The 13,193-nt window shown below is 45.3% G+C and overlaps 1 protein-coding gene across 5 annotated transcripts in view; it reads left to right on the top strand.

Moving 5' to 3' along the window:
• Positions 1 to 208: 208 nt before the first annotated feature.
• TSTD3 (thiosulfate sulfurtransferase like domain containing 3) overlaps positions 209 to 13,193 on the top strand; it is a 35,962-nt gene continuing 22,977 nt past the window's right edge. For 3 of the 5 annotated variants that reach the window (XM_050949348.1, XM_050949349.1, XM_050949347.1), the window contains exons 1-4: positions 209 to 360; positions 3,651 to 3,809; positions 4,007 to 4,166; positions 7,984 to 8,702. In XM_050949348.1, coding sequence (XP_050805305.1) covers positions 261 to 360; positions 3,651 to 3,809; positions 4,007 to 4,166; positions 7,984 to 8,050 — 486 coding nt within the window. In that variant the 5' untranslated portion in view covers positions 209 to 260 and the 3' untranslated portion in view covers positions 8,051 to 8,702. Of the gene's footprint in view, positions 361 to 398; positions 457 to 3,650; positions 3,810 to 4,006; positions 4,167 to 7,983; positions 8,703 to 13,193 lie in introns of those variants that run through there. The other 2 variants (XM_050949350.1, XM_050949351.1) reach the window with 2 other exon arrangements.

Genomic DNA, 13,193 nt, shown 5'->3' with positions numbered 1-13,193 from the left:
TTTTCTAAGTACAAAAATCAAATACTTCCGCGAGCCTCCACTTGTCCATTTCACGGGACACCCCGGCTCCGAGCTCTCACCTTACAGGCTCCACCACCCGCCTCACGCCCTGCATGGGAGGCAGCCCAGCCCGGCTGTCACGCGCGCACGCCCTTGAAAAGGCCGGGCAAGAGCGAGCCCCGCCTGCCGTGCGCTGCCTAGCGGGGCGGCCCCGAGGTCAAGCAGAGACGCGCGCAGCCGCCGCTGCTTGGGGTCCGGTCATGTGGGGCTGCCGCGGGCTGAGCTGCGCAGCCCGGGTTCTGCTTGGTGTCCCGCGGGCGGCCGGGGGCTGGACCAGCGGCCGCCGCCCGCTGCAGCCTGGTGAGTGGCGCCGTGCAGCCGGCTGTCCCGCTGGCTTGGGTCGGAGAATGTGCCTAGCCCTTTTTGGAGGCGCGCCGGCAGGAGGCCGAGGCCGTGGTGTGCGGCAGGGGAAGCTCTATACTTAGTGCGCAAGGCTTGGCGCACTGCTGCGCGTGAAAGTGGCTGTGCTGGGGGGCTTGCGTCTGGAAGCTGCGGTGTGATGTTAAAAAAAAAAAAATATGACATGGCTGGGACTGAGCAGGCTCATGCGAAGTGAGGCTACTCCGTAGCATCTGCTGAAGCTGCTGCCCTGCCCCTTACTCTGGTCTGGTATTACAAGTTCATAGATTTTGTTTGCACTGCAGTTGTAGTCCTAAATCCCAGGATATTAGCGAGCCATGGTGGGTGTGGTGATACCGTGGAAGTTATGAACTGACTGATCAACCAAGCACCTCATTTGGAACCGAAAGTATGTGATCAGGCAGCAACAGAGACACAAAAGGCAAATGCAGTACTATGTTAAATGTAAACTACTTAACATTTTCTTTTTATTAGGTAAGGAAGCTGCCTCTGTCCTTGTTTCATTTAAATTAAGATGGTTTAAAAGCAGCATTTTTCTTCTGCATAGTAAAATTCTAAAGCTGTACTAACTCAATATTCAGTTGTAAACTTTTGAAAGAACCACCATAATGTTTGCTCAGAGTTATGGACATTCCCTTATCTGTAATCGCTAAGGAAGGTCTGAGAAATGTGTGTATATCTGTATAATCAGATACACAAGGCCTGAACACTCTAGGACAGAGGTAGTGAATAGGCAGACCATGAGCCAAATCTAGACCAGCAGATGCTTTTGAGTGGACTCTGAAATGTTTTTATTTAACTTTATTATTATTAATTATTTTATTTATTATTAGCATCATTATTGTTGGGTGTATGTGTTTTTTTGTTTTTTCCTCTCTCTCTTTCTGGAGTCTGGACCTTGACTATACCAGGTTCAAGAAACTTGGACCTTGACAAAAAATAATTGACTAACCTGGTTCTAGGATGACTGTAAAGGTAGACAAGTGGTATCTGGAAAGTCAAGAGAATTTTAGCAATTAAAAAAGAAAGTGACTCTTAATCACTGTTAAATTTTATGTGAATACTTCTCTAATTTAAAATGACTATTGCCCAGATATTTAAAGGTGTTTAGGGCCATGTCTACATCTAAAATTTTGCAGCGCTGGTTGTTACAGCTGTATAGGGCCAGCGCTGCAGAGTGGCCACACTTACAGCAACCAGCGCTGCAAGTGGTGTTAGATGTGGCCACACTGCAGCGCTGTTGGGCGGCTTCAAGGGGTTTCGGGGAACGCGAGAGCAAACCGGGGAAGGAGACCAGCTTCGCCGCGGTTTGCTCTCGCGTTCCGCGAACCACCCTGCAAACCGCAGGGAAGGAGACCTGCTTGCTCGGGTTCGGGGAACGCGAGAGCAAACTGGGAAAGGAGACCAGCTTCGCCGCGGTTTGCTCTCGCGTTCCGCGAACCACCGTGCAAACCGCAGGGAAGGAGACCTGCTTGTTCGGGGAACGCGAGAGCAAACCGCGGCGAAGCTGGTCTCCTTCCCCGGTTTGCTCTCGCGTTCCCCGAACCGCCGAGCAAGCAGGTCTCCTTCCCTGCGGTTTGCAGGGTGGTTCGCGGAACGCGAGAGCAAACCGCGGCGAAGCTGGTCTCCTTCCCCGGTTTGCTCTCGCGTTCCCGGAACCACCCTGCAAACAGCAGGGAAGGAGACCTGCTTGCTTGGGGTTCGGGGAACGCGAGAGCAAGCCGGGGAAGGAGACCAGCTTGATTACCAGAGGCTTCCTCAGGTATGCTGGGATACCTGCTTATTCCACGGAGGTCAAGAAAAGCGCTGGTAAGTGTCTATACTTGATTACCAGCGCTGGATCACCAGCGCTGGATCCTCTACACCCGAGACAAAACGGGAGTACGGCCAGCGCTGCAAACAGGGAGTTGCAGCGCTGGTGGTGCCCTGCAGATGTGTACACCTCCTAAGTTGCAGCGCTGTAACTCCCTCACCAGCGCTGCAACTTTCTGATGTAGACAAGCCCTAGGTGTTGCTGAACTCAGTCCAATTGAGTGTCAATGGGATTTTGGCTCCTAAGTGATTAGCCTGCTTTTGAAATGACAGGCTCTTAAATCAGTTAGGGGTTGGACTGCTGAGCACAGCAATGCCAAAATACTTAGACTCAGATTTTTAAGATATCAGTCCTTTATCCAAAGTGTTAATTTCAGAAAATTTGTTCCTTCAGTTATTAACGCTCCCAGTCAATATGCATCATTCAAGATGTCTTCCAGCAAAAACAAACACACACAACCAAAATAAGTGTCTTTTCAGGCCTTTTTCTTATCAAATTGCTTTTTAAAAAAGATTTCTGTTTTTATTAACCTGATAGTCATTTTTATTGCTACCATGTAAGTGGAATGGGTCTATGACCAGCCAGTAGGAAACCAAGGATTTAAAATACATTGTAAATAAAAATCCATTTTATAGTGCTGAAAAGTGTATTTAACTCTTTCCTGCTAGGAGTTTTATTAAAATGCAAATGAACCTGAGGGACAAGCACAGTCCTTAACATAAATATTAGCAGAAAATACAGCCTACATTTTTGTGATTAAGGCCTGCACCTATGTTGAGAATTAAGAGGGAAACCTACTATCAGGTTGCAAAAAGAAACAATTTCATTGTCAGTATTGATCAAAGATAGGAAGCAAATCCCACTTCTTTGAGCCATCTCACAATACCTTTTAAAATCCACTTTAGAACCTCATAGAGCAGTGGTCCCCAAGCTTTTCGTCTGGCAGGCACCAGATGAAGGACTGTGGCGGCAGTGGAGCACCCGCCGAAATGCTGCCGAATTTCTGCGGCAACGCCTCTCGCTGACATCACTTGGCGACAAGCGGCGTCATCAAGAGGTGTCGCCGCCGGCCAGGATGTGGGCGCATTTAGATGCGGGCACTGCGTTGGGGACCCCTGTCATAGAGAATAAACAGACCACTCCTTCCTGACTCTTGGGAAAAGAGAGAAATGTGTATATACTTTATTTCTAATTTTGGGAGGCACTAGGATAACCACGGTGGCAGATAGTGGAATAACTCTGGCTCACCTTAACGTCTGTAAATTTGCCATTTAGTGAATTTTCAGTGGGAAATTCCCTCAGATTGGAGCATCTTAATTTTTTAGCATGATTACTGGTAACCACCTTTTCCAAGATTTCTTTTTTTCCCCCCCACCCTCTGCTTCTTGTGGGATAACAGTCCTTTTTCTTTTCCTAGTAAATGTGATCTTTCGAAATCTTGACACTGCTGCTGATTGTAGTCTTTCGTATAAAGAACTCAAAGGCTTGCTAAAATCCCAAACAACTCTTATTGATGTTCGAGAGAAGTGGGAAATTGGACAGTTTGGAAAAATTCCTGGATCCGTCAACATACCATGTAAGTTATATGTATCACTGCATAGCAACAAGATCAGAAACCTTTAAGCCTAAACTTGCAAGCAAACTCTGGTGACTTGACAAAAACAAGTTGCAATACATATGGCAACCTCTTCTGGGAAACTAACTAGTGTAAATCTTCACCAACGAAACTCCTTCATTAATTACACATAAGAGGCTTTGCATCTATTCTTGCAGTGGGTGAGGTTGTGGAAGCTCTGCAGATGAACCCAAAAGACTTTAAAGAACGGTACAATCAAGATATGCCTGCTAAATCTGACCATCTAGTCTTTTCCTGCATGGCAGGAGTGCGAAGCAAGAAGGCATTGGATATTGCTATGTCTTTGGGCTTCAGCAGGTAAGCAACTGAGGTGCTGGCTGGGTAAGCTCTCGTATGGAGAACAGGATGAATGGGAAAAGTCACTTTCTGAAAAGTAGACTCCTTCCCTGGTGGGCTCAGATTAGAGAGGCTGCAAAGACAGATCCCCCATTATTATTGACTGGGTACATATCCCCTCAGGAAGGAATGCAAATAAAACTTCTAGAACCCATAAATGATGGCTTTTTGGAGCAACTTGTCCTGGCACCCACAAGGGAAGAGGCAAATTTTTTTTTTTTTATTTCAGGGGTGGGCAAACGTTTTGGCCCAAGAGCCACATCGGGGTTGCACAACTGTATGGAGGGCGACGGCTGTGCCTCCCCAAACAGCCTGGCCTCTGCCCCCTATCTGTCCCATCCCACTTCCTGCCCCCCGACTGCCCCCCTCAGAACTCCCCCCCACTCCTTGTCCCCTGACCACTCCTTCCTGGGACCCCCGCCCCCTCTCCACACCCCTACCCCAATAGCCCCCCTGGAACTCCCATCCCCTATCCAAGGGCCCTCTGCTCCTTGTCCGCTGACCACCCCCTCCTAGGACCCCTGTCCCTAACTCTCCTCTGGGACTGCATCCCCTTATCCAACCCTCCCTTTCCCCGACTGCCCTCCTGACCCCTAGCCACATCTGTGCCCCCGACAGGCCCCCTCGGGACTCCCACTCCCAACTATCCTTGTTCCTCATCACCTGACTGTCTTCCAGGACCCTTCACTCCCTTACCAACAGCAGGAGCTTGCAGCCGTGACACCCAGCCAGAGCCAGCTGCACTCCCCACGCTACCCAGCGGGAGCGGCGGGCAAGAGCGTGCCGCTGTGGGGGAGGGGAAACAGCGGGGGAGGGGCTGGGCACTAGACTCCCCAGCTGGGCAGAACGGTCCCGCGGGCCGTAGTTTCCCTACATCTGTTTTATTTAGTCCTAAGTGGAGCACAGGCTCTGGTCCAGGAGGGAAATATAGCTGAACCATTTGGTAATAGCGAGCATAAGTTTAATTACATTAACATCCTTGTAGGAGGGCAAATACCAAAGAAATGCTACTGGGGTAGGTTTAACTTCAAAAGGGGGAATTACACAAAAGTGAGGAATCTAGTTAAACAGAAGTTACAAGGAACAGTCACAAGGGTGAAATTTAAAAACACCATAATATAGGTGCAAACTAAATGTATACCCCAAATCAAAAACAAACAGTAAAGGAACAAACATAAGCTAAACAGCAGTGTAAAAGGAAATTACAGGCAAAAAGTCATCTTCTGAAAATTGGAAGTCAGAGCCTAGTGAGGAAAATAGAAAGGAGCATAAACTCCGGCAAATCAAGTGTAAAAGTATAATTAGACAGGCCAAGAAGAAAACTGGAAGATCCACTTGCAAAAGATACAAAAACTAACACTAAGAAAAATTAAGTACATCAGAAGAAGGATGTGCCAAAGGATGATCAAGTTGCTAAAGGAGCATCCAAGGCAGACAACGCTGTTGCAGAGAAGCTAAATTAATTCTTGTCAGTTTTCACTGCAGAGAATGTAATGCAATGCAACCCCATACGCAAGGTGTCCCCTACTCCTCCAACTGCCAGAAGAATTTGGCAGTAGCCACTGTTAGAGACCAGATATTGGGCTAGATGGACCATAGGTCTGGCCTAGTCTGGCCATTATCATCTTAAGGGTACAGGTGAAAACAAATACAACTTAGGTACTAGTTATTTTCATTTTTTTTGTCTTAAATATGGGCTATATGAAAATGGTACTTTGCAGATATGCTCCCAGAATCTATTCAGAGACATCTCTGGTCAATCAGTAACAAGACTTTTTTTTTCCCCACTGCTGTCAGCTCTGCAAAACCAGAACAGCTCTGGGAGACTGAACTGAATTCTCTTGTTGCATATCAACAAAACTATTGGCTCACTTGGCAATTGCAGTGCCATCTGTGCAATGCTATTGTCTTCAAATAAAGCCCTCAATTATATAATCCTTTGCTAGATTGCTCAGGTATATGGTAATTAAGGGCATAACATGATTGCACAGGTGTAAGATGAAAGCAGCACTTAACTGCAGAATTCTTATTACTCAGGTTCCTCTTATCTAGCCATCAATCTGACTTTCAGGCCGCAGGCTGAGTTTGGTCTGCTGGCAGTCGTGGTTCTTGTAAACTGAGCAAATATTGAAGTGGAAATAGTTCAAACCAAAATGGAATCTCTCAATTCCAATCTTGTACTCTACTCTTCTGAGAAGAACCAGACTAAACCATCTATAACCCCACATTTGTTATGTGTGTGTGGTTTTTTTTGTTGCTACTGGTTTTTTTTTTTCACCCCTCCCCCCCGCGTGGAGTTTCAACATTTGTTTTCATATTGCTTCATAGAGAAGGCTCTTGTGTTATTTCCTCTTTTAAATTTGGTTACTTTGTAGATTGGAAAAACCTCCTTAATTAATGTCAGCACACAGTTTTTTAAACTGTCATTCTGGCCCTAAATGCTCCACTACCCACCTACCTGCCTCTTTATGGTATTTTCTAGATCAGTGGTTCTCAAAGCCGGTCCGCCACTTGTTCAGGGTAAGCCCCTGGCGGGCTGGGCTGGTTTTGTTTACCTGCCGCGTCTGCAGGTTCGGCTGCTCGCGGCTCTCACTGGCCGCGGTTTGCTGCTCCAGGCCAGTAGAGACTGCGGGAAGAGCGGCCAGCACATCCCTCAGCCCACGCCGCTTCCTGCAGCCCCCATTGACCTAGAGCGGCGAACCACAGCCAGTGGGATCTGTGATTGGCCAAACCTGTGGATGCGGCAGGTAAACAAACCGGCCCTGGGCTGCCAGGGGCTTTCCCTGAACAACCAGCGGACCAGCTTTGAGAACCACTGTTCTAGATACTATAGCATCTGGGAAGGTGTTGGGTACCAGTCAGATATTGAACCTTCTCTCCCTCACCTACATCAATACAGAGAATCTCAACAGTCTGAAATTCATATTGCAAACATAACAGGTTTTTCATTAGTTAACTTATCTAACAGCTATGCACGGAAAATGTGAGTGGTGGATTTAAAACAAATTCCAACTCTCTTAAACTAGTGCAAACGTGAGGCCAAAATGGTCTTCACTGTAGTGGTTTGAAATGTTTCCACTCTATTACCAATGCATTCAAGATGTTTATACACATCTCCTTGGAGAATGTATAGCTCAGATATGAATCTAGGATAGCTCAGTGGTTTGAGCATTGGCCTGCTAAACCTAGGGTTGTCAGCTCAATCCTTGAGAGAGGCCATTTAGGGATCTGGGGCACAAATCTGGGGATTAGCCTCGCTTTGAGCAGCGGGTTGGCCTAGATGATCTCCTGAGAGCCCTTCCAACCCTGGTATTCTATGAATCTGGTTTCTGAAAGTGAGGTTTGAACAGATGAAATATTAAGGACTAAATTGATACCACTTAAATCTCCCAAAGTAAAGTGAATGTACTGCTGTTTCACAGCTACTTGTTCAAACTTCATTTAAACATGGCCAGTGCTTTCATTTTTTTCCCCTCTGAATGCAATATGCATTGACAGATGCCACCACTTGCTTGATATTTAATCAGTTATTCCTTTTCTCTAATTGAAATAAGATCACTAAGTGAAAGTAGGCCATAAAGACTACTGCCAAATACTTGCATTTTGCTCTGTGAAACCAGGAGCAATTACATTGTTTGCAATAGTGAACACTGCCACTATTATGCAATGTCTCAAACTAATCTTTTTAATATAAAAGCAACTAGGCTTTAATCTTTTTTTCACAAGATTACCAGCAGTAGTATATCCATAACACTGACAATCTTCTGTATACTTTCAGAGTTCAGCACTATGCTGGTGGCTTGGAGGAGTGGGCAAAATATGAATCGCCAGAGAAAAAACAATGAAGATAAATTTTGGAATATAAGCCTTGTTATATAGTACTAGCCTTGTGTAAATTTCAGGACACTATCTTGTATGAAATAAGATTGAGAATGTAGTCTGAAGGAGAATGATTGTTTATATATGTAAAGTTAATACACTGTTAAATATACTGGTTATCTTGAATTTAAATTGATTGAGAGTCGAAGATTACATGAGTAGACTGTTCATTCTCCTTTGGTCATATGTTAAAATTACTGTGGAATTACTCCATGAAGAAAACTTAACGTAAAGCTAAGGACTTCAATGTAAAAACTGAACATGCTGTACTAAAATATATACATATACATCATAGTAATGTGTATAACAGGGGATCATGATTAAACTTAGTGATGAGTAAGACTTTATACAAGTCATTTTGTTATATATTCCTCTTGGCACAGTTATCTAGAAACATGTCAGATTGCAGTTATGTTAATTGGGTTAGAATGATACTTTGCAGATAAGTACCAATTTATTCTGAGTATAGCAGCTGTTCTTAACCTGTCTGTCTTGTCAGGAGGGCAAATAGGAAGGGAGGAACAGATCCTGCAAACACAAGAGGTGACACTCTCAAATTTGACTGCAAAATGTAATGAGTCTGGCTATAGGGAGCTATGCCTGGGTACTTCAAGAAAGGTTAGTAACATTTGTTTAAAAGCAAATGTAGAGTTTTGGACAGAAAACGACAGACAATACATATACCTCCCTTATGAGCCTAATGTGAAATAAGAATTTAGGCATAGATGTGATGTGATTGATTTTTAGGTTAGGATTCTTCAGAGCCCAAGGGAGTTAGACACTGACTAGGTCTACAGTCAGAACTACAAATCAGTTAGCAACCCCGCTCAAATAAAGTACACTTGCTATTGTATTACAGTAGAATCCCCATTTTATAAACTAATTTGGCATTGAGTTCATAAAATTGAACATTATAAAGTTATAGTACGATGCACTGCATCATTTTCTTGTCCTTCATACTACTGCAAAGTGACTTGCAATGCACTGAAGGAATCAGAATATGAAGAGATGTCTACTTGCTGCTCTCACATTTTTATTGTGTAACACTTTTCCCATCAGGAAAAATAGTTTGTATAAGTTGTAGCTTATAAAACTTAAGTTCTATTGTGCTTAGACTTGCAGTTTGTTGCAGATTAGATCACAGGCTACTCTGAACAGCTTTGCCCCATAACTTTCCATCTGCATATGGGAAGAAATGTGGATTTTTCTTTTAGATATGGGTCTTACTGGTTACTTGTGCCTGACTAGACAACTGTAATGCTCTCTAATGGGGCAACAACTATTGAGCAGTGGGTTCAGTATGGGGTATACACCTGTTCGTTGTATATTGCTAAACGAGGAGGGGAGAACTACCAGGACAGATTCTTGCTAAATAGGAATAGAGGGGGTGTCATAACCTAGTCCCAGATTTGGACCTTAGCGTCCAAAATATGGGGGTTAGCATGAAAACCTCCAAGCTTAGTTACCAGCTTGGACCTGGTAAAGCTGCCACCACCCAAAAAATTAGTGTTTTGGGGCACTCTGGTCCCCCCAAACCTTCCCTGGGGACCCCAAGACCCAAATCCCTTGAGTCTCACAACAAAGGGAAATAAACCTTTTCCCTTCCCCCCTCCAGGTGTTTCTGGAGAGATACACAGAAACAAGCTCCGTGAATCTAAACAGAGGGATTCCACCCTCCTCGTTTCCAGCCTTGGAAAACAGAAGTACCGAGAGCTAATCTCTCTTCCCCCCTCACCCAGAGGGAATACAAAGTCAAGCTAGTAAATCTAACACACACAGATTTCCCCCTGACTTCTTCCTTCCACCAATTCCCTGGTGAGCACAGACTCAATTCCCTAGAGTTCCCCACTAAAGAAAAACTCCAACAGGTTTTAAAAAGAAAGCTTTATGTAAAAAAGAAAAATACATAAAAAATGGTCTCTCTGTATTAAGGTGACAAATACAGGGTCAGTTGCTTAAAAGAAATATGTATAAACAGCCTTATTCAAAAGAATACAATTTAACACATTCCAGCAACTATACCATGTAAATACAAAAAAAAACAAACGATAACCCTTATTGTTTTATGATCTCTGTACTCACAACTTGGAAACAGAAGATTAGAAAGCAGGAAACAGAAATCCTCTCATAGTCGAGAGAGGGACAGGCAGAAACCCAAAGAACCAAGGATTCAGACACAAACTTCCCTCCACCCAGATCTGAAAAGTCTTGTTTCCTGACTGGTCCTCTGGTCCGGTGTTTCAGGTTTCTTCTTTCCAGGTGTAAGAGACATTAACCCTTAGCTAACTGTTTGACACGCCCCCCAAATTGCAGACAGTGGGGAAGCTCACTGGCGCCGATTTCCTTCTAGAACTTTAAAATAAACAGATTAATACAACACATGCACCTTTACATATACCACTAAGTATTTTCGTTGCTGGTGAACCGCTCCCCGCAGGTGCACCTGAGGGTATTTCAGGCTCTGGCTGAGCCTTTTGGGTATGGCTGTCTTGCTTCTGCCAGTTCTGGCTCGCTGGCGCCCACTGGCGTTGAGTTTGAAGATGTGGTTGCAATTGCTGGTTGCTGTTCCAGTTCCGGGCCTGGGACTGGAGGCGCTGTGGCTGTTTCAGTGGTTGGCATGGAATCCGGGTCCACTACCTCTGTCTGGGTCTCTGGTAACACAGACAGGGCGTCTGTGGACGGCTCAGGAACAGGAACAGGTCTGGAAGCTTGCCTGGTTTGGCTATGTGTAACCATTTCCACTCGCTTGGCCCGCTTCACCTGGTTGGCCAAGTCTTCCCCCAGTAGCATGGGGATAGGATAATTGTCATAGACTGCAAAAGTCCACATTCCTGACCAGCCTTTGTACTGGACAGGCAGTTCAGCTGTAGGCAAGTCTACAGCTTGTGACATGAAGGGGTAAATTGTCACTTGGGCCTTTGGGTTGATGAATTTGGGGTCTACGAAGGATTGGTGGATAGCTGACACTTGTGCCCCCGTGTCTCTCCATGCAGTAACCTTCTTTCCGCCCACTCTCAAATTTTCCCTTCACTCCAAGGGTATTTGAGAGGCATTTGGGCCTGGGGATCTTTTCGGTGATGGTGGTGTAATGAACTGCACTCGGCGGTCTTTGGGCAGTTGGCCTTGATATGTCCCAGTTCATTACACTTAAAGCATCTTCCATCTGATGGGTCACTGGGTCGAGGTGAGTTACTGGAGACTGGTGAGGTGGAAGAATAGGGCGTCTGTGGCTTTACTTGGGTTGTATGTGGGGTCTTTGGCTATCCTCGGTTGTAGGGTTTATGGTCGGTGTGCCCCCTGGGGTATTCGTTCCCCTTGACAGTAGCTTTTTTGCTTTCTGCCACTTCCATCCATCTGGCTCCAATCTCCCCCGCCTCAGCGAGATTTTGGGGTTTTCCATCTTGTATGTACCGTGTTATGTCCTCAGGAACACCATCCAAGAACTGCTCCATTTGTATGAGGAGGTGCAGTTCTTCCAACGATTTAACATTGTGTCCTGATATCCAGGCCTCATAATTTTTCCCAACATAGTAGGCGTGTTTGGGAAATGACACATCTGGTTTCCACTTTTGGGTTCTGAAACGCCGACGGGCATGATCCAGGGTTATCCCCATTCTGTATCTGGCCTTGGTTTGAAAAAGTTTATAGTCGTTCATTTGCTGCTTAGGCCTTTCAGCTGCCACCTCTGCTAAAGGTCCACTGAGCTGTGGCCTCAATTCTACCATGTACTGGTCTTCAGGGATGCTGTACCCAAGACAGGCTCTTTCAAAATTTTCCAAGAAGGCCTCTGTGTCATCACCTGCCTTGTAGGTGGGAAATTTCCTGTGCTGTGGAACAATCATTGGCGCAGGGTTGTTAGGGTTGGCTGTGTTTTGCTTAGCCTTTTCTAATTCCATGGCCTGTCGGTGGGCTTCCCTCTGGAGTTCCAGCTGTTTTTGGTGGTCTGCATCTTTGGCTTCTTGCACTCTTTTGTAGGCCACCTCTCTGGCTGCTTGTTCTCTTTTGTAGGCCACCTCTCTCTCTTAGTTCCATCTCTTTTTGTTTTATTTCCAGTTGTCGCCTGTGTTCAGCTTCTTTGAATTGTTCTTCTGCCTCCCTTTTTTCCTTGGAAGTCATGGTTCCTGTTTTCTTGTGTTGGGGTGCCCTCTGATGTTTGTTATCTGAACTGCAGGTTCTCTGTTGCCTCCTGGGATCTGCCTAGCAACAGTGCCTTTTTCCCTTTCTTCCTCTAGCTAATCTTTTCAATGTAAAGTAAACCAGAAAAACCACTTTATTTGCATGTGTATATTGCTGGTATTTGACTCCTAATGGGAGTGCTATTGTGTCACAAAAGACCCTTTTGTCACAGCTTAATGGTTCCTTGCTTAATATGCAAGCCAGAAACTGCGAGAGAGAGCAGAGAAAAAAAAATTCTCTCTGGTTCCCTTTAAAACCAAACTGTTTCTCTCTGCTTAAAAGCCCCTAGCAGAGAAAAGAAAAATATAATATTCCTATTGGCTTCTGGATTCTATCTTTCCCACAAATGCTGCCACCATGTCATAACCTAGTCCCAGATTTGGACCTTAGCGTCCAAAATATGGGGGTTAGCATGAAAACCTCCAAGCTTAGTTACCAGCTTGGACCTGGTAAAGCTGCCACCACCCAAAAAATTAGTGTTTTGGGGCACTCTGGTCCCCCCAAACCTTCCCTGGGGACCCCAAGACCCAAATCCCTTGAGTCTCACAACAAAGGGAAATAAACCTTTTCCCTTCCCCCCCTCCAGGTATTCCTGGAGAGATACACAGAAACAAGCTCCGTGAATCTAAACAGAGGGATTCCACCCTCCTCGTTTCCAGCCTTGGAAAACAGAAGTACCGAGAGCTAATCTCTCTTCCCCCCTCACCCAGAGGGAATGCAAAGTCAGGCTAGTAAATCTAACACACACAGATTTCCCCCTGACTTCTTCCTTCCACCAATTCCCTGGTGAGCACAGACTCAATTCCCTGGAATTCCCCACTAAAGAAAAACTCCAACAGGTTTTAAAAAGAAAGAAAAATACATAAAAAATGGTCTCTCTCTATTAAGGTGACAAATACAGGGTCAATTGCTTAAAAGAAATATGAATAAACA

The sequence above is a fragment of the Gopherus flavomarginatus genome, chromosome 4, assembly GCF_025201925.1.
Source record: "Gopherus flavomarginatus isolate rGopFla2 chromosome 4, rGopFla2.mat.asm, whole genome shotgun sequence".
Taxonomy (NCBI): Eukaryota; Metazoa; Chordata; order Testudines; family Testudinidae; genus Gopherus; species Gopherus flavomarginatus.
This window is presented reverse-complemented; position numbering and strand designations above follow the sequence as displayed.